The 22,621-nt window shown below is 54.1% G+C and overlaps 1 protein-coding gene across 1 annotated transcript in view; it reads left to right on the forward strand.

Annotated features, from left to right (window-relative positions):
* Positions 1–312: 312 nt before the first annotated feature.
* The window catches only part of TIE1 (tyrosine kinase with immunoglobulin like and EGF like domains 1), a 39,710-nt gene continuing 17,401 nt past the window's right edge, over positions 313–22,621 (forward strand). The window contains exons 1-9 of the mRNA XM_065409418.1: positions 313–361; positions 1,536–1,823; positions 9,789–9,899; positions 11,826–11,981; positions 12,921–13,052; positions 17,689–17,829; positions 18,415–18,543; positions 19,311–19,456; positions 21,009–21,153. Coding sequence (XP_065265490.1) covers positions 313–361; positions 1,536–1,823; positions 9,789–9,899; positions 11,826–11,981; positions 12,921–13,052; positions 17,689–17,829; positions 18,415–18,543; positions 19,311–19,456; positions 21,009–21,153 — 1,297 coding nt within the window. The remainder of the gene's footprint in view (positions 362–1,535; positions 1,824–9,788; positions 9,900–11,825; positions 11,982–12,920; positions 13,053–17,688; positions 17,830–18,414; positions 18,544–19,310; positions 19,457–21,008; positions 21,154–22,621) is intronic.

Raw genomic sequence — 22,621 nt, forward strand, 5'->3', positions numbered from 1 at the left:
TCATTCTGGAATCTGCCTCCGAGTAGACCAGCTGCCAGCATTCTGCTGAGATTCCAAAAGGAGCTGAGCCGGGCAACTGGGCCCAGAGTGTTTTCCACTTAGGGAAAGGGAAGCTTCTTTCTCACTGTGTCTCTGATATGAGCAGCACCATTTCCTTCCTGGACTTCCGCCCCCGTCGCTGTGACTGGAACTAAAAACTAAAGGAAACCCGCCGGGGAGGGGGACCGCCTCCTCGGCCAGCTCAGTCTCTCTCCAGTCGGGCATGTCTGGGCTTTCCTGACACTGGGCAGAGTCAGGACTCACTTCAGGGCCATGAGATCCCAGGAGGTGTATCTCCTTTTCCTCCTCCTGCGCCTGACAGGTAAGTTTCCTTCCCCTGGTGGGAAACCCATGGCATCTGCACTGGTTCCCCAAAGAATTTCCAGGGGCTTGTCGATTGCACAGCCAGGGTGATCACTTCCCATAAAGTCTGCTTCGGGCCATGCAGTTGTAATGCTGCAGCTGTGCTGGGGCGGGGTCCCTGCAGGACGGGCTGGGAATGGTGACGAGGCACTGGTTTCCTGCTCTGCAGGGTGCATGGTTGGAGAAATGGGGCTGAAAGGGCGGCAAGGAAAACTCCCAAGGTCTTAACAGCTGGAAAGAAGCAGTGACCAGGATGGCTCCCAAACCAACTAGCTGAGCCGGCAGGGTGCAGTGCCGAGGCTCTGGGACAGCAGACTCCCTTCACCTCTGTCTGTCTCACTCTTAGATGGGACCCCTCAGCAGGTCCTGGATAATGGGACAAGGGTCCTAGGTTAAAGGGGAGTTCTGAGATACTCTCAGACTTCGGACCCGAGAGAAATCACCTGCCCCACTGATGCAGCCAGCCTGGGCATGATCCACGTGTGTGGCAATGCTGGGCCACTAAAGAATGGGCTTCATTAGAAAGAAGGCCAGAATTTCCCCTGTTGCTACTGTCACCATCTGGACGTTCTGCTAAGCCATCCAAGAGGCATCAGGCTGGGGCAGGTGCACTGTTCTAGTCTCTCTCCCCTGCTCTCGCTCTCCCCTCCCAGTTAGAGTGCACTATGGCTCAGGGCAAGGAGCAGAAGCTTTTGGGGAGAAAAGAGCAGAGATTTTATGGCTGGGTCACATGGCTTGTAATAGCAACTGCCATGACCCTGCACAATAGTAGGCACATCCTAGCGGTAGAGCCGCAGTCAAAAGAGAGAGGGGAAGGCCTCCCTCTGGCTGGCAGGGCAAGGGCAGGGAACAGCCGGGGGTCCCATTGACACTGCAGGAAATGTGCCCTCACTGGTTCATTGTTCTCGCACTGGATCAGACCTAGTCATGTGCTGGCAGTCGGTCCCACTCAGCCACGCAGTCACCTGCGGCCAGGGTAGATGTCGAAGGCGTTCTGGGACTGATTTGAAGGTTCATGTCTAAGAGACGGGGCAGGTTGAGACCCAGGAGAGCCAAAGGCCTGTGTCCTGCTGGGCTGTGTCTGGGCCGTGGCTCCCCACACGCTCTCTCTCCCTCTCATCCCTCCTGCTCAGCTGCCATTCTGGACATTACTCTGGTCGCCAATGTGCAAAGTCCGTCTCACACCAGTTTCTACCTCTCCTGTGTGATGGGCGAGCGAGCTGTGAGCTACCTCCAGATCGAGAGGGACAATAAAATAGTGATGACTCATCCCAACACAAAGTTCCAGAACTACAGGAATCGCAGCAATGAGGTCCAAGCCAGAGGCTTTTCGGTGGCGGATCTGGTGGGGATTTTATACTGCCTGGGGAAGACCCCGATGGAGCAGGCCAGGGTGGTCTACGTGCATAACGGCCGGAATGGTAAGTGGCTGCAGAACAGCAGGCCTGCCCCAAGCGTTCCCTGAGGAGTCTGGGCCTGGCAATGGCTGAGCGTGCGTGTGGGCATGCAGGAGTGTAATAGCACCGGGCAGGCCAGAGTTATGCTGCCTTCTGAGGCTGTTAGCACTCAGAGGCCAGAGAATGGTATTTGAGCAGCTGAACTACTGAAGGGACCTTGGCTAAGGGCAGAGCTTCTAGTGACCAGGTCAAACCTCGTTATGTCAGCGTGGGAGTCTGGCTGTGGGCTGATTCCCAGAATGGTCTCGGAAGGACTTTGGGAAGCCCAGAGCTGCTGGGGCCATGAAAGTGGCATTGAACAGCTAGAAAAGGGACAAAGCGTGGCCTGGCCCGGCTGTTGCAAAGGAGTGTCTGTGAGTTCCTCCATTGCCTGGACTCTAGGGCTATATCCCCATCCTGAGCTCAGGGTTCTTTTCGAGGGGCAAGGCTCAGCGTGGGGCACATCACAAGCTTCTCTGCTTTGGGCAGGTCATCGAGGACGGGTCCCTGTTGGAGAGTTTGTCTTGGACCCTTTCATTTCTGTCCTGGGCAGCTTGGTCCGGGACATTTCAGCTAGTTCCCTGTTCTAGCTGGATGGCGGTTCTACATAGAGTCTTTACTGGCTTGTGGGTTTGCTCCTAGCTCCTTGGTCGCACCCTGGCCCTGTATGAATTACGGTCCTGTCACAGAGCAGGAGGTAAGAAATTACCCACTAAGCTGACACCACTGCAGAGGTGTCTGGGAGACTTAGGCCAGCAGCACTTGAGTCAGGGTGATAGCTACCCACCTCGTTACAATACATCCAGTGACGAGTGCCAGATTGTAGCAGAATGGAGAGATTGCAGAATGGGGCCCACCTGAGGAAATCCAGTGATTCCTGTGTAAAACCAGCCAGTTTTAAATAGTAATAAAGTCCAGTTGGGGAAGGAGCTTGAGGGAGGTTCCAGGAAAGGCCAGAAGCTCAGAGCAATAAGAGGCAGTGAAAGGGGGGAAGCCCAGAAAACTGCCACAATATCCATAGAGACTGCAGGGAGCCGAAGGCCCCTGAGTTGTCAGGGAAATGCTCTCCAGGCAGGCCGGGAGCCATGGGAGCAGCCCTGCTCCAACTGGGAGGAAGCTGAGCAATAACCCCGGAGCCAGCAGGGGGGTTTTGTGTCTGTCAAGGACATTTTGGACTTGAGTCTGGTCAATGGTGACCCCAGAAAGGGGGAACTAAAGACTGTAACCTGGCTGGAGGGCCAGGTGACCTGGCAGAGAAACCACCACAGCGCCGGAGTGACTGTCCACGGGGGCGCTAGCCCCTGTGCTGGCCATGAGGGGACTGTGCAAGGACTCCCAGCCGTTCAGCTAAGTGGAGTATGGATGCAGTATGAGGCCCCAGGAGAGCAGCTCAAGTCTAAGAGGACAGACCTAGTTCTGAGACCCTCCCACCCTGCAGGGTCCCTGACCCCAGAAGTCTACGCAGCAATGAAACACCCCACGAGCCCAAGTCGGCTGGCACAGGCCAGCCATGGGGTTTTTCTTTGCTGTGTAGACATACTCTCAGGCCCAATGCTCTTATGGTCAAAGATCTAGGAAGCTGGAAAATCTGCCTGTAAAACATCACACCTGTTACTTCTCAGCATTAGCTGCTGAGTAACCCGCCTAGGCACAGCTTAGGGGAGCTGTGTACTGACACCGGAAGCATCTACGCTTTAAATTTGCTACAAGGAACAACACAGCAATTCACTAATGCTTGGGTTCCCCTTGGGATGGGGATGGCACAAGAAGCCTCCCCCCCCATCGCAACTGTTGCACAAGGGCTGGTCCCTATGCTCCTAAGTGCAAGGGCCAAGCAGTACTAGCCACCCCAATTGCATGCTGGTGGGCTCTGGGCAGCATGACTCTGCATTGTCCCCAACAAGGGCCAGAGCCTGAAAGGTGCTAAGCTGCCCTTAATGTTAGGTAACTAGTAACCATGAGTGTTGGATTCTCAGACCCATGCTCAGACTCGTATCTTACTGCCTAGGTACTACAATGCTGGGTATGTTTATGATAGGGGACACAGGTAGCGATGCCTGTAGTTAAGGTTGCCTGACACTTTCCATTATAAGACCCTGTTATCAGGTGCTTATAACTTTGCCAAATTTTATTCTTATTATTTGTATTGTGTTTAAGGACTCTAGTCATGGATCAGAATTCCAGTGTGCTGGGCATTGTACAAACACAGAACAGAAAGGTGGTCTCTCCCTCCAGCTAAGAGGTAAATATAGCCAGATGGCAGCCTACAAACAAAGAGGGGTGGTCAGCATGACGAGCAGCAGTCTCTGCACACTAGCAGCCTAACCATTGTCGTTTTTGTAGGCATCGTGGCTAAGGAAAGTTGTGAAGAGACATTTGAATGTGGACAATGAGGTAGCTTTGCAGATGTCTATGGGGAGCCACTCCCATGCGTATGGGGCAGCGTGAGAGAAAGCACAAAGGTGTTTGAAACTGTAAGAAGTGGGCAATGGAGGCCATCACGGGCCGATCAGAGGAGAGCACTGACAACTGGAAAAATGATCGAGACTCAAGAGGAGATAGGTAGACTGGGATTGACTGTGAAGGGCCTTGAAAGTGAAGACAAAGCAGCTTATGCTGGATGCAAAAGAGGAGGAGGAGCCACTGGAGGGATTCAAAGAAAGGGGTGACATGGTCAAAGTGACAGGCTAGGAACATGATCTTTGCAGCAGCAGCATTCTGAATGTGAGTGGGACAAGACTGCATTTGTCAAAGCCAGAGAGGATGTGGCAATAATCGAGATAGAAGATGAGAGTCAGGACTCGGGTTTTAGCTGTGTGGATGGATAAGAAAGGGCATATCTTAGAGATGTTATGCAGAAAGAAATGAAGATTTATATATCATCTGGATGTGAGGATCTAGAGCAGTGGTGGGCAACCTGTGGCCCGCAGGCCGCATGCGGCCCGTCAGAGTAATCCGCTGGCGGGCCGCAAGATAGTTTATTTACATTGACTGTCTGCAGGCACAGCCGCCCACAGCTCCCAGTGGCCGGGAACGGAGAACCACGGCCACTTGGAGCTGCAGGCGGCCGTGCCTCTGGACGGTCAATGTAAACAAACTGTCTCGCGCTCCGCTAGCGGATTAGCCTGACGGGCCGCGTGCAGCCCACGGGCCGCAGGTTGCCCACCACTGAGAGAGGTCCAAGCTGAAGATGCCACTCAGGTTACGGGCTTGTGACCGACAGGATGGTGTTATCCACAGTGATTGAGAAAGGAAGTAGTGGAGGATTTGGGTGGCAAAGATTAGGAGCTCTGTTTTAGTCAGGTTGAGCTTGAGCTGACAGCTTGCCATCCACAAGGAGGTGAGAGAGAGAGCGGCTGAGATTGTAGTTTGGGCAGAAGGAGACAGGTCTGGAGTAGATGTAGATCTGTGAGTTATCAGCATAGAGATGGTTGTTGAATTTGTGTTTGCAATGAGATTATCAAGAGATAAGGTGTCGAGGGAGAAGAGAAGGGGACCAAGGACACAGCCCTGTGGAACCCATATAGAAAGCTGGGGCAGGGGGATGAGAAGGATCCTCTAAGGACATGCTGAAGAACCTATTAGAGAAGCAAGAGGAGAACTAAGAGAAGACAGAATCATGGAAGCCAAGGGATGACAAGATTTCAAGAAGAGCATGGTCAATTGTGTCAAAGGCAGCTGACAAGTCAAGGAGGATGAGGAAGGAGTACTGATTCTGAGATTTGGCTAGGGAGAGGTCATAGAGACATTGGCAAGAGCCATTTCAGTGAAATGCAAAGGGTGGAAGTTGGACTAGAGAGGATCTAGGATGGAGGAGAGGAACTCCAGACAGCAATTGTGGACAGCATGTTTCAGTAAGCTTTAATTTTAACCATTTGGGCTGAAATTTTGTGTGCTGGATGCCTGCCTCAAGCTGAACATTTTTTGGAAAGTTTCAGCTAAAGCAGTTCAGCTGTTTTCTGAAAATGAGATTAGGGAAAAACATGTTCTGCCCATATTAAAAATCTTGCAGTCATTTCTTTGAGAAGCTCTAGTGCTTCTATAATTTGGACCACAGACTTGAAATTTGGCTAGGAGGGAGGTAGCCTGGTGACAGGATGTGCCTGTTGCTGTACCCATGATAATTTGGCCAAGTTATGAACCCCTGAAAACTGCAGTTTTCACACATTCAGTAGAGACTTGTTAGAGTTTAGCAGCTACATTTTCCAGTGATTTTTGTTTGTACAGAGCATGCTGCAGCAGCCTCTCTCAGCTCCTACATGCTGCTCAGACTGCACATGCTCCCTCTCAGGGATGCAGGGACTGAGCAGGATTTCCCGTGCATTTGCTCCTCTTGGCCAAAGGAGGTAGTTGTGGCTCTGAGCCCAGCAACTGAGAGCAGCAAGCCTGCCTCTGCTGTGCGCTCAGGCCTCATGGAGGAGAAGAGAAGAGTCATGCAGTCTGACTGGGATGCAGGGGAGTGAGGAGCTGAGCTTGGGATTAATGAGGAGGGAAACTGGGGCAAGAAGCCAGGGCATTTGGTGGGAAATGGGTGGAGAGACAGGGCTGGCCACACAGAGGAAGACCAGGGTTGGCACAAGGAACTGAGGAGGGGAGACCAGAACTTGAATGAGGTCAGGCTGGAGGGCCAGGGGCAGAAGGGGTCAGGTTTTTTTTTTTTTTTTTTGGGGGGGGGGGGGGGTCCACAGGGCCAGAAGTGTCTGTAATCATTAGAGCACACACCCCTCAGACCTTGGAATAGACCCTAGGATTTCTGAGGCTCAACAGTCCTCTGCTGTCAGCACATCGCTGTGAAATCCCCGGCAAACCTCTTTCTAGAGGCTGGCCACATAGAGGATGACAGTCTTCTACTGCTGCCAGTTATTTTGTTAGCCCACATGGCACAGGACTTTGGGGTGGATTTAAAGGTACTGACCCTACTGATGACCTATGTGGGTTCCCATGCAAACTTAATTGTCCCCCCTTATGCATATGCATTATGATACAATCCTTCATACATGATCACATACTACTTTTTCATTGGATCCCACTTCATTCAGTGAGTAGATCGTAATTCAGTATCTTTTTTAATCTCCTCATACAATGTGTGCCCTCATGCCTTATTTGGATACATCCCATCCAAACCCAGTACTGGATATAAAATTATTAATTTCCTCTTAGGTGTTTCTGTGGTGCTCTTGCCATAGTATTTCAATGAATTATCTTCACAACACCCCAGTGAGATGAGTTAGTATTTCAATCCCCACTTTACAGATGGGAAATTGAGGCACTGAGACATTAAGGCCAAAATTGTTAGAAGTGTCTACTTGAGACACACGAGACTTGAGTTCCCAGACGTCTCTGCAGTTTTACAGCACTTTATACTTTCAAAGCACGGCTCCACTTGACTTCAGTTGCTGTTGTGAGCACTTACCATTTCTGCAAAACTGGCCCCAGGTATCTCACACTAGGCACCTAGAAAATGAGGACCACACGATTGTGAGCACTTAGGTTTTAAGTAACTTGCCCAGCATCACAGGGGAACTCTGTGGCAGAGGCGGAGATACAATTCTCCAAGGCAGCATTCAGCTCCCTTACCCAGGAAACCATCCTTTCTTTTCCTGCAGTCCTCTCCCATTCACCGCACACCTTCCCACTTCTGCAACAAATGAAGCAGGAGTCTTACAGACAACAACATCACTCACTGCACAACCCTGATACATCCCCAGAGCACCATCCATCCTGTGCACGGAATGAGGCAAGGGGCCTGTGGGAAAAAATAGTATATGATCAGGTAATCAAAGGCTGTATCATCATGCATACACACCGGGGGAGGCAGATAAGGCTGCACAGGCAGCCTTAATTCTGGCACTTCCTAACTTTTTAGTGGCTGACTTTGAAACTTTAATGTTCTTTTAACAATTTTTAGGATCTGTAAATACCTAATATAGACTCCACTGGGTAACAGTGATCACTACACACTTACAAAGCTGTATTATTAGCCACACAGATTTCACAGGAAACATTCAACTGACCATTTACTATGAAAACCAGAAAATCCCCAAGAGGACTGTGAAATCCTTTGGCCGCATTACCTGTTTGTGTTGTGCACACGTGCAGAGATGTGGGTGAGTCTGAGCCCGCAATCTCATTGGAGCAGATCAGACTGGGGGAAGTGGGTGGCCAGGCTGATTGCCTGCCCAGGGGCTCTCCTGGACTAAGGCTGTGGACCAGGCCACTAACAGCAGCTGGGGGAGATGGGAAAAGAAACTGTAGGAACAGTCTGGGAGGGGCACTTCCCTTCTGCTCTCTTAACAAAGGAAAGCTCCAGGAGGTTGAAGAGCGACGGGCTTATGGCCCTTTTGGAGCGAGTGGGTGCCCCAGCGTAAGCACGGCCGGGCTACATTCATACTTCCACATATGCCCTGTGAACCGTCCTGCTCCCCTCTCCAGCCCATACTATGCAACAAGAAGTCCTCTGCAAACCTGCCAGCACTCCCAGCCATACAACAGTGCCTCACTCCAAAGCCTTCTTAATGCCTAATCATTGTGGCCAGCAAAGCGGTCTCTGGTGGTGCCAGTGATTACCGCAAGGTGTCCAGGTACAGCTCTGAGTGGTAGCCGTGTTAGTCTGTATCAGCAAAAACAACGAGGAGTCTTTGTGGCATCTTAGAGACTAACAAATTTATTTGGGCATAAGCTTTTGTGGGCTAAAACCCACTTCATCAGGTGCATGGAGTGAAAAAAACAGTAAGCAGAATATATATTATAAGTACATGAAAAGATGGGCGTTGCCTTACCAAGTGGGGGGTCAGTGCTAACGAGCCAATTCAATTAAGGTGGAAGTGGCCTGTTCTCAACAGTTGACAAGAAGGGACGAATACCAAGGGAGGGAAAATTACTTTTGTAGTGCTAACGAGGCCAATGCAATCAAGGTGGCCCATTTCCAACAGTTGACAAGAAGGTGTGAGTATCAGCAGAGGGAAAATCAGCAGAGCAGGTACAGCTCGTCTGTTAATGTTCGTTCCTGAGTGACCTTCCTGTCTTGCTGCCCCCACCTGCCTGGGTTGTGTCTCGCTTTGTACTGGTTAGTACGAGAGGGCAATTCCCCCTCCTTTGTGCTAGGCTTGTGGACACTGGGGAATCCAGACAGACAGAGGCTCTGTGTCTGTGTGTCCTGCCATGTCTCCTGCTCCCCTCCTTGCCTTGCACCTCCTGCCACACGGCAGGCTGGACCTAGAAGGGCTCAGACAGGGCAGAGACCATCACTGACAGTGTTTGACCCCTGTCTCTCTCATGCGTGGGCCTCTCTGGGGTTCTCTGCTCTTCCGGCCGTCAGGCCACGCGGTCATTGCTTGCTCATAGAGATCCCGGGGTCCAGACTCCCTGTGCCCCTGGGTGAAAATGTCGACTAGAGGCCCCAAGCAGGAGCAGTGCAGCTCCCTCCTCAGCACTGGCAAGGAGTCCACAGCCTGTGATACAGCCAGGGACAGAGGTGGCTCCCGGCCACTCTGCAGAAATCCTGTCTAGCAGGTAACTTCATTGTACTTTGGATTTCAGAATGGCCTGGAGCACAGCAGGGGGCTGGAACAATGTGTCTAGAGAGCAGTGGAACCAAACTAAACCCTGGATATGATGGAAACCACTTCAATCTGGGGCATGCGGCAGCGCCCCCCGCACCCATAGTTCTAGCACGTATGGAGCACAGGGTGTGAGGAGCTCCCATCTCTACATCCCAGTGCCCAGGATATCAGAGTGCTGCTTGGCCTGGCTCTGCCCTGCTCTCAGTGACATCAGCAATGAGACTGTGCCATAGAAGGCCACGTTAACTTTTTCTTTTTTTTGGTACGAATGATGTCCCAGGGGTTGGCAGTTCCTCCACAGCAGCTGTCCCCTCTTGGGAAAGAGGGGTCATTGTGGACACTCAAACACCCTCCTAAGCTTTACCCTTCTTTCTCCGTTTCTCTGTAGCCCACCTGGTCCCACTGAAAGTCACCCAGACTGTGAGCATTGCGGACTCGGCCACCTTCTCTGCCAAAGTCCTTCACAAGAAGAACACAGATGTCTTGTGGAAAAGAAATGGCAAGTGATCCAGTGAGCGGCTTCCCCTGGCTGGGGAAGGCAACCCTAGGGAGCAGTCCCCTCACACCCCAGCAGGAGACCCCAGGGAGCCATGCCCCCAAGAGATTAATAGCTAATAAAGGCAGAAGGGACCCCTGTGATCAGCTACTCTGACCTCCCGTATAACACAGGCCATGAAGCTTCCCTGAATTAATTCCAGCCTGAACCAGAGCAGACCTTTCAGAAAAACATCCAACCATGACTTAAAACTTGCCAGTGATGGAAAATCCACCACAGCCCTTGGTAAATTGTTCCAGTGGTTTGTTAATTTGTGCCTTATCACCAGTGTGAATTTGTCTAGCTTCAGCTTCCAGCCATTGGCTCGTGTTAGACGTTTGGCCGCTGGAGCTCTCCTACTTCATGCAGGTTCTTATTGACTATGATCAAGTCACCCCTTAACCTTCTCTTTGATGAGCTAAGTAGATGGAGCTCCTTGAATCTAGCACTAGAAGGCAGGTTTTCTAATCCTTTAATCATTCTCGTGGCTCTTCTCTGAACCCTCCCCAATTTATCAACATCCTTCTTGAATTGTGGGCACCAGAACTGGACACAGGATTCCAACAGCAGTTGCACCAGAACCAAATACAAAGGTTAAAATAACCTCTCTGCTCCTACTCGAGATTTCCCCTGTTTCTGCACTAGCCCTCTTGGCCACAGCCTCACACTGGAAGCTCATGGTCAGCTGATTATCCACCATGACCCCCACAGAGTCACTGCTTCCCAGGATAGAGTCCCTCCCACAGCAGGAGACCCCAGTGATCCGCCCCCTTTGCCAGGCTGGGGCAGGCAACCCAAGTGAAACAACCAGACTGTTGTGGATACGTAGGGCCAGGGACCCCAGAGACCTCTGGGCCAGGTTCCAAGGTGTGCACACAGCCAGGGCACATGATCCCAATGAGACCATCTCCCCAAACCCCTCCCCACGGGGTCGGAGTGAGACCCTCCTCCACACATGACTGAACCCTACATTGCATGAGCTCAGGGCAAGTGAGCCCCCCCCACCCCGCTCCAGATGCAAATGAGGCTGGGGCAGGTGCCCCTCCCCCCCGACTGCTCTGGAAGTACTCAAGGCAGTCGCGTTGAGCAGGATGAGCCTTGGCAGTTTCTGGTACAGACTGTGCCATGGGCTCCAGGCACTCGCTCTGCAGTGTCTCTAGACCCCCTTCTCCTAGGTATGTTTACACTGCAATGCCTGCCAGTGTGGGGAGACAGACGCACTAGCTCTGCTCACACTAGCGCCCTAAAACCAGCAGGGGAGCCGCGCTGGAGTGGCCTGGCTGGCAGCTCAGGCTGGCTGCCTGAGCACAAACCCACCCAGTCCCCTGGGCTACGTACGTGGGCGGCTAGCCTGAGCCCCTGCCTCTGCTAGTCCTGTGAACAGAGCTAGTTTGTGCCTGTCTATCCATGCTGGGGAGCATGCACCCTGCTGCAGTGCAGACGGACCCTGAGAGACACTGCCTCCATCTGATGCGGTCCCTCCAGACAGTGCTGCCTTGGGGGCTCAGACCTACCCTGGAGGGAGCGCCTCAGTAACCAGGGAGAGGAGTCAGGCTGCATGTTTGTCTGACCCCTGCCTTTTCTGGGATCCCTATCCCTATCCCCCACAGACGGCCACGGGACTGGCCACCAGGGATTGGCTCATGCCCTTGCACTCACTTTGCTGGCCTGGCCTTTCAGGAACAGTCCAGGAGAGACCTGATGCTCACCCACATCCTAGAGACGTGTCTGGGTCATCAAGCTGAAGAGGGCAGAGCCCCTCAGTGTTGCCCAGCTGCACATGGTTGGCTTTCCCTAGAGGGACTAACAGGGACAGGGTTTGACTCAGGCCAGCTCCAGTGTTGGGTAACTTCAGGACCTGATGCCATTTTCCCTCGTTCCTTAATTCAGGTACCTACTACCAGACAACGGACCGGGGTGAAGTGAATGGGACGCTGTTCACCTTAACCCTACCGGATGTGGGTCTGAGTGAGAATGGGGTGTACAGTGCCGCATTCATTGGGGACAGTCCCCTGACAAGTGCCTTTTACAGGCTGATTGTGAGAGGTAAGATTGCTGTGGGACCTCAGGGCTGGGTCTGGAGCCTGGCTGGGGTAGGGAACAGGGCAGGAATGCCATGTGGGGCCAGAGCCTAGGCTCCAGACATACAACAGACCCACTGGAGAAGAGGCTGGTGGGTGTGAGGGCTCAGTCTAGGCTGGGACCTGGCCCAAGAGAAACGGGGGTCTTGGATTTGGGGTCAGACAAACAGACATGGGCCCTGTTCTGGCTTTGTCTGAGCTCAGCTGTGCGCCGCGTTTGCCGCCCTCTGGCGCTAGGGCCTGTACAGAATGCTGCTCTAAGTTACGCTAGGCTGTGTTGGGCCCTGCGAGGCGCCTCTGGCAGCCAGAAATGGCTGGGATACAGCAGTGCTCTTGCCGTGCTCTCCCCCAGCCATGCCTCCATGGGGAGGCGCGTGCCGTGGTCAGGACTGGAGGCGAGGAGGGCCTGGAGGGCAGCTTAGCTGTGTGGATAGAAAACAAAGGTAGAATCTAAGAAACGTTCTGGAGAGGGAAGCAGCATGGTGAACGCGTGGGTGCAAGGGAGGGAGGAATTGAAGGTGACGCCAGGTTCCAGGCCTGAGTGACACAGAGGGGGGTGGGTGCCAAAGAACAGGGAGCAGCGGGGCTTGGTGGGAGAGAGCAGCGGCTCAGCTTTGCCCTTTGGGGTGCCAGTGAGGCATTCATGCAGAGCCATGTTAACTGGGGGCGCAGAACACGTGTGTGCCACGAGGCTGAGGTCTGTGTGCTGGGAAGACGGGCCCCTCTGGCATTTCCTGCTATCAGAATACTGGATCCCGTTGCCCTGGCCCTGCCTAGCGGGCAGGCTCTGCACTCGCATTTCCTGAGGTTAGGAGTCCATCGGGCTTCAGTTCAGACTGAGCATGCAGCCGGTGCTCCCACAGGTACATGTGGCACTGCCCTAAACCCCCCTGCTTTCTCCCAGGGTGTCCAGCGAAGAAGTGGGGCCCCTCTTGTGAGAAGGACTGTCCTGACTGCCTGAATGGAGGCATCTGCCACGACAGTGTTGGGGAGTGCATCTGCCCCCCAGGTTTCATGGGCACGCGCTGTGAGAAAGGTATGGACTCCACACACCCAGCCCCTGTGGGGGGAGGTGCATTCTGGAGCAGGAGTAAGCAGTCGTGGGGCATAGGTACCTCCACACTCCATAGGCCAAGGGAATAAACACCCCACTCCCTCCACTGACCCTGAGTCCCCGTCTCCCATTTTCCAGCTGCAGTAGGCACAGAGCCTTCCTCTCCCCTTTCTCTGCCGTGTGGCAGGGACGGTGACTCAGGGATGGGGACAGACCATGATGGGGATGAGCTGGAGCTGGCGCTGGGCCTTGTTGTGCGGCATGGATGGTGATGCAGGGATGGGGATGGGGATGGGCTGTGCTGGACCTGGGGCTCCTTGGGGGATGGGGATGCGGATGCAGGGATAGGAACAAGCCAGGCTGGAGCTGGGCCTCCTTGTGTGACAGGAACAGTGATGCAGGGCTGGGGCTGACCTCAGTCTGTGACACGGGGATGGGCTCGAGGAGGTCTGTGGCTCAGCCTTCCCTAGACAATAGGGGCTGTTTGCGGTTTTTGGGGGGTTGACAGATTTGTCAAATGTCTGTTGTTTGTGAGTCTCCGTGGCCTGCATGGGAGGCTGGGCCCCTCTAGCAGGACGGGGGCAGGAGCTGCTCCCCATTTCTTCCAGAGAGGCAGGGAACTGCCTTACCTGCCCCCAGGAGTGGCACTCAGCTAAGGACCGTGAAGCCTTCAGGGATCTGAGAGAACCTTCTCCTGCAAGAGGCTCTGCTAGTGCTGGGTGTGGGAGGCAGCGTGTCATCTCGGATCCCTCGTGCTGAAGCTGGGGCTTAGATCCTGGGACAGAGGAACTGTCCTTTTGTAAAGATGCCTTTAAAGATTCCTCCCACTGAGGGTCTGGGTTCATAGACTCAGAGACTTTACGGCCCTAAGGGACCATTAAATCAGCTAGTTTTATCTCCGGTCTATCACAGGCCAGAGAATTTCACCCAGTTCCCCGTGTTTTGAACCCAGCAACTTGTGTCTGGTAAAGCAGTGGTCTCCAAAGTGGGGTGCACGCACCCCAGGGGTTGCACAAGAGGATCCTTCAGGGTGCACGGCAGGAGGAGCGCCGCTGGAGCAGCGCCGCTTCGGCAGTTCAGGCGGGAGTCCGAGCGCCCTTCTCCCCCTCCCCCCTTCGGCAAGTCGGGCAGTTTGGTTTTTTTTGCTCGGGGCGGCAAAAATGGTAGAGCCGGCCCTGCGGTGCGGCAGGGGGTGCATGCTCAAAAATTGTTTACTGATAGGGGTGCGCGATCAAAAAAGTTTGGAGACCACTGTGGTAAAGCAGCAATTCCAGAAAGGCAGCCGGACTGGATCTGAAGACAGCAGGAGATGGAAATCTACCACTTCCCTTGGGAGCTGGTTCCAGTGGTAAATCACCTTGATGGCTAATTTTTGGCCTTATTTCTAATTTGAATTTGTCTGGTTTCAACTTCCAGCCACTGGTTCTTGTTCTGTCCTTCTCTGCTGAATAAGAGAGCCCTGAAGTACCTGGTATTTTCTCCTCATGAACAGACTTACACACTGTAATCAAGTCTTCTTTCTGGTAAACTGAGCAGACTGAACTCTGTAAGTCTCAGTGGTAAGGCATGTTCTCCAGCCCTCAATTCATATTTGTGGCTCTTCTCTGCACACTCTCCAATGTTTCAACATCCTTTTAAAAATGTGGATGTCAGAACTGGGTGCAGTATTCCAGTAGCAGTATCACCAATGACAGAGGTAAAACCCCCACCCTGCTCCCTATATCCCAGAATCACACTGGCCCTTTTTGCATCACACTTGGGAGCTCATGCCAAGGTGTGTGACAGAGTGCTGAGACCTGACAGGTGGGTCAGCACTCTGATCACTGTAGCCTCAATTAGTTTTCCCAGAGACAGCTGACTGAACAATGAGCTAATCAGAAGGAGAGGATGGGGAGGTAAGGAACTAATTAGTCCTCAACTGGCTAACCTGATAAAAGCCAGGAAGGAAGTGTTACAAGGGGGGACTGGAGTGGCTGATCTGAGCCTGGCCTGGCCCGGCTCCCTAGAGAGGGAGATCGCCTTTCCTCCTAGGCCCTAGTAAAGAGAGGCAGAAAGATGTAGGGATTGAATACTGTGATAGACTCATAGACTCATAGACTTTAAGGTCAGAAGGGACCAATATGGTCATCTAGTCTGACCTCCCGCATGATGCAGGCCACAAAAGCTGACCCACCCACAACAGAATCTTCCAGCCTGCGACTCCTGCCCTATGCTGCGGAGGAAGGCGAAAAACCTCCAGGGCCTCTGCCAATCTACCCTGGAGGAAAATTCCTTCCCGACCCCAAATATGGCGATCAGCAGTACCCCGAGCATACAGGCAAGAGTCTACAGCCGGACCCTCATTTTACCCGCGATGGCACGTTAATGACTAATTGACTAAAATCACATAATCCCTTCAAACCATTCCCTCCATAAACTTATCAAGCCTAAACTTGAAGCCAGAAAGGTCTTTTGCCCCCACCGTTTCCCTCGGAAGGCTGTTCCAAAATTTCACCCCTCTGACGGTTAGAAACCTTCTTCTAATTTCAAGCCTAAACTTCCCCACGGCCAGTTTATATCCATTCGTTCTCGTGTCCACATTACTACTCAGCTGAAATAATTCCTCTCCCTCCTTGGTATTAATCCCTTTGATATATTTAAAGAGAGCAATCATATCCCCCCTCAGCCTTCTTTTGGTTAGGCTAAACAAACCGAGCTCCTCGAGTCTCCTTTCATAGGAAAGGTTTTCCATTCCTCGGATCATCCTAGTGGCCCTTCTCTGTACCCGTTCCAGTTTCAGTTCATCCTTTTTAAACATAGGAGACCAGAACTGCACACAGTGATGTTGCACTGTACTGGTGAGATTGGAAGGGTTTAGAATAAAATACAGTCTGAACACTGAGGGTATGTCTACACTGCAATTAAAACCCACAGCTGGACTGTGTCAGCTGACTCAGGCTTGCAGAGCTTGGGCTAAAGGGCTGTTTAACTGTGGTGTAGACGTTTGGGCTTGGGCTGGAGCCCGGGCTCTGGGACTCCACGAAGAGGGAGAGTCACAGAGCTCAGGCTCCATTCCATGGTGCACCCAGAATATAGTGACCTCATCGTCTCTTCACCTCGCAGGTGCACAATCACCATAGACCCACGGGGGAGGTGCAGATCACCATGAGTGGTCACCGTGAGCTCCTGTTGCAATGCTGGAATGGGTTACCTAGGGAGGTGGTGGAATCTCCTTCCTTAGGGGTTTTTAAGGTCAGGCTTGACAAAGCCCTGGCTGGGATGATTTAGTTGGGAATTGGTCCTGCTTTGAGCAGGGGGTGGGACTAGATGACCTACTGAGGTCCCTTCCAACCCTGATATTCTATGCTGTAGCTAAGATGGTGGATGTATCCTTGAATGCATTAACAACAGATTGTCAAGTAGGGAGGTGATTTTTACCTCCTGTATACAGCATTAGTGAAGCTGTTACTGGATACTGTGTCCAGTTCTGGTGTCCATACTGCTAAAAGGATGTTGATAAACTGGAGAAGGTTCAGAGAAGAGCCATGAAAATGACTGAAGGATCAGAAAATGTACTATACAGTGAGAGAATCAAGGAGCTCAATCTATTTAGTTTAACAAAGAGAAGGGCATGACTTGATCAGTCAATATGTACCTACACAAGGCAGAGAAATTGGATAATGGGGGCTCATCAATATAGCTTACAAAGGTATAACAAGATCCATTGGCTAGAACTTAAAGCTGGACAGGTTTAGACTGGAAACCAGGTGCAAATTTTTAAACAGTGAGGAGAACAACTTACGAGGGTTTTGGTGGATTCTCCATTGCTCCAAATTTTTAATCAAGCTGGGATGTTTTTCTGAGCATTATCCTCTAGTGTGAACAGGAATTAATTCAGGGCAGGTCTCTGGCCTATGCTGTGCAGGAGGTCAGACAAGCTGATCACAATGGTCCCTTCTGGCCCTATAATCTGTGACTCCTGGCCTGGGCACAGCAGACTAGGTTCTCATAGTATCTGGCCCTACCCAAAGATCATCTGTTCATTGTCCCCTGAGTTGAGATCTCTTGTGCCAGCAAGATGGCAGAAATCCTCAGCTCTGACTTACGCTGCTCCATCTTGGAGTTTTATGCTGCAAAATGGAACTGGAGTAGAAAGATTGCTCTGTGCAGTAGCTGGGGCTGTTTCTTATCTGGGTCCATTTGGCTTAGCCTTGTCTCTGATGCTGTCAAAGCTGCCCCTGGCTGTCGCTAAGGTCTCCTTAGCAGTTATTTCTGCCTATCCTGTCCCTGTGAGTGGTGTTTCTCTATCTCCCGCTAATACACATTTTGCTCTTACTGCTTATACCATTATATTTTACACGGGACTGAGGCTGGATTCCCCCACCAGTAATGGCCAGCATCTCTGCTCTGCCTTGTGGAACTCAACAGACTTTTGTTTTCAGCCGTGTTCTGGCACGGGGCCTCCCCGGTTCCCTGCTGGTTTTGGTAAGTTCATTAACTGTTAGTGCATCTCTGTGCTGGCTGCGGAGCTTGTCCTGGCTGTGGTGGTGGCAGGGTCAGGCCATGTGGAAATGGAGGACAGTGAATGGACCGGTGCTGGCTGCAGCAGAGTAGTGAGGAGAATTGTCTTGTTTTGAAGCCTGTAGGGAAGGGAGGTTTGGCCGTAACTGCCAGGAACAGTGCAACAATGACCAGGGCTGCAAGGGGCTAAGCTTCTGCCTGCCAGATCCATACGGCTGTTCCTGCGCTTCTGGATGGAGTGGCTTACAGTGCAGCACAGGTACAGTAGCTTGGCCTGCCTGCTTTCCTCTCCCCTTCCCGACAGAGGCACCACCCTCAGACGGGGTTCCTCCTAGGCAGAGTGGGCCTGACCTTTCTATTTCAAAAGGGAGATACCCCCTGGGGCCAAGGCAGCCCCCAACCCCCACCCACACATTTGGCTCTTTTGTTTTGCTGTGGTTTTTGTCTCTTGCTGGGTCCCCTGCTGCCTGTGCAGCATTCCGGATACAATGGCGCTTACTCGAGGACGCTGAGTACAGCTCATGTCTCCACTTTTGCAGCCCCAGCCCATCAGCCACGCAAAGTGCCTTGGGAACAGGAACTTCCACAGCTCAGACTGCAGCAGAAAGAAGCAAACGAACCTTCTCTGCTGCTTCCCCGTCTCCTCTCCTCCCCCATGTCCCTGGCCAGCCCCACAACGGATCCCTGGGGACACAGCTGGGCTGGAAGAGAATGGGGCAGGGTGCCACACATCACCACTTGGACTGAAGGGCCTGTGAGAACTGGCTCTGACACAGTATTAGTGCCTTGGGGGTCTGATTCTGTGGTTGCTGCTAACCAGTGAATTCTTGGCTCCTCCCTCCAGCCTGCCCTCTTGGACGCTACGGCGCAGACTGTGCCCTGGAGTGTCACTGCCAAAATGGAGGCACCTGCAACCGCTTCAGTGGCTGTGTTTGCCCATCAGGGTGTCATGGGGAGCGCTGCGAGAAATCAGGTACAGCTGCCCTCAGTGCAATACCTATGATCCGCCTGGGGCGCGGCTCTGCCAGGCAGGTTCACCCAGCCCCAGCCCCACAGTGTCTGCGCACCGCCCACGTACTGACCATTGTAACGCTGGGGGTGCTCGAAACCTCAGGAACTGCTCCCTGCCCAATGCCGCAAAGTGCTGCTTAGAGACAGGCTAACGCAGCCCCTCCCTGGCTGGCAGTGCCAGGGCAGTGCCCCCGGCTGGAAAGCCGCCGAAGAGTGGCTGGTTGGGACCCTGGCACTGGGTGGGAGAGCAAAGTGCTGCAGCACTGTGAGCAGGCCCATCAGATGCCAGTGCTTGGGCAGGCCAGCTCCATCAGGGGACATCACTGCCCAGCCGAGGTGCTCAGACCATGGACCGTGGGCACTGGCTTGGGGTGTGGAGAGCTGCCTGGGCACGAGATGCTGGCTCCTCCTGCTGCCAGCAAGGGAAGAGACCTGGGAGAGGAGCAATGAAATGGTGTCAGTGGAGAAGGGGGGCAGATCCACCAGCCGTCCTTGCTGGGACTTTCCCCTAGAGACCAGGGCAGTCACTTCTTCAGGGCATCTAAAACTGGGAAGGGGGCGGGTGGCTCTGCGGAGCTGCCTTGAGGACCTCAACGCAGAACCCTCAGCTTGGACCAAGCCCTGGGCCTCCCAGACGCCCTGCAGCAGTCTCTGGCTCAGGGACAGGGAGAGTGGTGAGCTCAGGGGGGCTGGGGCTTGCCTGCTCAGCACTGCTATTTGCTGTCCCAGATCGGAGTCCCCAGATCATCAACTTGGCCGCAGAGCTGGAATTTAACCTGGGTTCCCAGCCTGTGATCAGCTGTATGGCTACGGGCAACCCGCCCCCAGTGCGAGACAGCATCGAGCTGCGCAAGGCTGATGGGACAGTGCTCACGGTACCTGCCCCCCCCTCCTCGTGCCCCATCAGGGCTCCCTGTGCCCCCCCATCTTCCCAGGGCTCCCTGTGCCTCCCCCAGTCCCGTCCCTCCAGGGGGCTCCCTGTGCTGCCCCCCCCCCCCCCAGTCCCATCCTGCCGGGGCTCCCTGTGCTGCCCCCCCCAATCCCGTCCCACCAGGGGGCTCCCTGTGCTGCCCCCCAGTCCAGTCCTGCTGGGGCTCCCTGTGCTGCCCCCCCCCCCAGTCCCATCCTGCCGGGGCTCCCTGTGCTGCCCCCCCCCAGTCCCGTCCCTCCAGGGGGCTCCCTGTGCTGCCCCGCAGTCCCATCCTGCCGGGGCTCCCTGTGCTGCACCCCCCAGTCCCGTCCCACCAGGGGGCTTCCTGTGCTGCCCCGCAGTCCCATCCTGCCGAGGCTTCCTGTGCTGCCCCCCCCAGTCCCGTCCCACCAGGGGGCTTCCTGTGCTGCCCCCCCAGTCCAGTCCTGCTGGGGCTCCCTGTGCTGCCCCCCCCAGTCCAGTCCTGCTGGGGCTTCCTGTGCTGCCCCCCCCAGTCCCATCCTGCCGGGGCTCCCTGTGCCCCCCGGTCCTGCCCCATCAGGGCTTCCTGTGCTGCCCCCCCCAGTCCCGTCCCACCAGGGGGCTTCCTGTGCTGCCCCCCCAGTCCAGTCCTGCTGGGGCTCCCTGTGCTGCCCCCCCCAGTCCAGTCCTGCTGGGGCTCCCTGTGCTGCCCCCCCCCAGTCCCATCCTGCCGGGGCTCCCTGTGCTGCCCCCCCCCCAGTCCCGTCCCTCCAGGGGGCTCCCTGTGCTGCCCCGCAGTCCCATCCTGCCGGGGCTCCCTGTGCTGCACCCCCCAGTCCCGTCCCACCAGGGGGCTTCCTGTGCTGCCCCCCCCAGTCCCATCCTGCCGGGGCTCCCTGTGCCCCCTGGTCCTGCCCCACCAGGGCTTCCTGTGCTGCCCCCCCCAGTCCCGTCCCACCAGGGGGCTTCCTGTGCTGCCCCCCCAGTCCAGTCCTGCTGGGGCTCCCTGTGCTGCCCCCCCCAGTCCAGTCCTGCTGGGGCTCCCTGTGCTGCCCCCCCCCAGTCCCGTCCCTCCAGGGGGCTCCCTGTGCTGCCCCCCCCAGTCCCGTCCCTCCAGGGGGCTCCCTGTGCTGCCCCCCCAGTCCCGTCCCTCCAGGGGGCTCCCTGTGCTGCACCCCCCAGTCCCATCCCGCCAGGGCTCCTTGTAGCCTCTCCCCACTCCGCCCAGGAGAGGCTCTCTGTGCCTCCCCTACCCCTCTCTCTGTGCACCCCTCCACCCTGTCAGGGCTCTGTGTGACTAGGTCCAGCTGCCCCCAGGTACCTCAGTCTCCAAGCTGGTATTTACCCCAAATCCATAGGCCCGTGTGGCCCCATCTAGTGCGCCATGGCTGCAGACCTGAACGTGAGCCTGCTCGGGCCTGGATCCTGAGCAGCAGCCATCTGCCCCACCCCAGCCATCTCTGTTCTACCCATCTGGCTGTGCTTGGTGCCTGTGGCCCTAGGAGGGGTAACTGCAGCTTCTCTCTCCCACCCAGTCGATTAAAGCCATCATGGAAACAGACAAAACCACCTCTGAGTTCCTGGTGCCAATGCTCACCGAGGCGGACACGGGCCTCTGGGAGTGCAGAGTTTCCACCAGCGGGGGACAGGACAGCAGGAGAGTCAACGTCAATGTCAAAGGTGAGTGGAGCAGGGGAGGGAACAGCTGGGATGTTGGAGAGTGTGACCCTTCTGCCAGTCCGAGTTGGCAGCAACAAGGGCCGGGTTCAATATCTAGAGATTCCTTTTCAACAATACAATGCAAAACCAGCTCAAGCCCCCACCCAGTGACCTGGGACAATTACACACACACCCTGGGCGCCTCTAAGAGGCTATACTTCCCCTCTCGCAAGCACAGAGTCTGAGTGCAGCAAAAATGTTTAATAAAAGTTGGGGAGTAACTCAGCATTAATTTGGGAAAACACCACAAGTAGGTTCATAAATATAAACCCTGAGCAAAAGACTCACCCCCAAGTAAAAAGCAACAGAGGGTCCTGTGGCATCTTTGAGACTAACAGAAGTATTGGAGCATAAGCTTTCGTGGGTGAATGCCCACTTCATCAGACGAAAGTGGGCATTCACCCACGAAAGCTTACGCTCCAATACTTCTGTTAGTCTCAAAGGTGCCACAGGACCCTCTCTTGCTTTTTACAGATTCAGACTAACACGGCTACCCCTCTGATACTTAACCCCCAAGTAAGTTGGGCAGTGTCCTTTTCCCCTCGGGGTCTTAAGTCCAGCAACCAAAAAGTCCCTTTAACGTGCCCGTCCCTTCACTGCACCCCACTCACTGTCCTTGGTCAGTGCAGCCCCAGAATCCAGAGGTTCATCTGTAGAATTCACCTCCCACCGTGGGTGGAAGGGGGGTAAGGAGGCACCTTACACACTCTGCTGCTTGGGCAGTTGCTCGCTGCCCCACCAGCTGTGCCCCTCTGCCAGCCACCTTGCTGGCCACACCTCTCCACCAGCCACTCACCAAGATGTCTTCTGGGCCCACCACTTAACATAGCTCTCAGTGATTTCAGCTCTCAGTGGGGAGGACCCTCACTGCTTGTACACACTAGGCAGTCTCTTGTACCAGAAACACTGTCCAAAAGTAAATCTAATACTTAGACTTAAGTATCAGTGATTTTAGCTCTACAGCATGTAGCAAGACTCTTAATTGAGTCTAAATTAGTTATTTTATTATAGAGTTGGGAGAGCCAAGCTTAAATGGTGTCTGGGTGCACATACCCCATCTCCCTCTACTCATTGGTGTTTGGAACCCATGTCCCCTGCCTAGTGAGTGCTATTCAGTTGAGGGTGAGTCCCTCCATTGTGGTATGCCAGGTACAGTTCTGCTGCCCTCAGTTCACACAAGGATAACAACCCTTTATTACTCCTGCCCCAATAACAAGGAGACTAGGGATCCAGCACCAGCCACAAGCGACCATTTGGGCAAGCAGTCCATCATGCTGAGCACCTAGGCAGGGTGGGTGGGCCCATGCAAATGAGATCAACTCCTGAAGTCCTTTTCCACAGCTCACCACTAGATGTCAGGGGAGCTCATTCAGACTCTGCTTACAAGAGCAACTAGAGCAGTGGTTCTCAAACTTTTGTACTGGTGACC

This window comes from Emys orbicularis, chromosome 8, assembly GCF_028017835.1.
Source record: "Emys orbicularis isolate rEmyOrb1 chromosome 8, rEmyOrb1.hap1, whole genome shotgun sequence".
Lineage (NCBI taxonomy): Eukaryota > Metazoa > Chordata > Testudines > Emydidae > Emys > Emys orbicularis.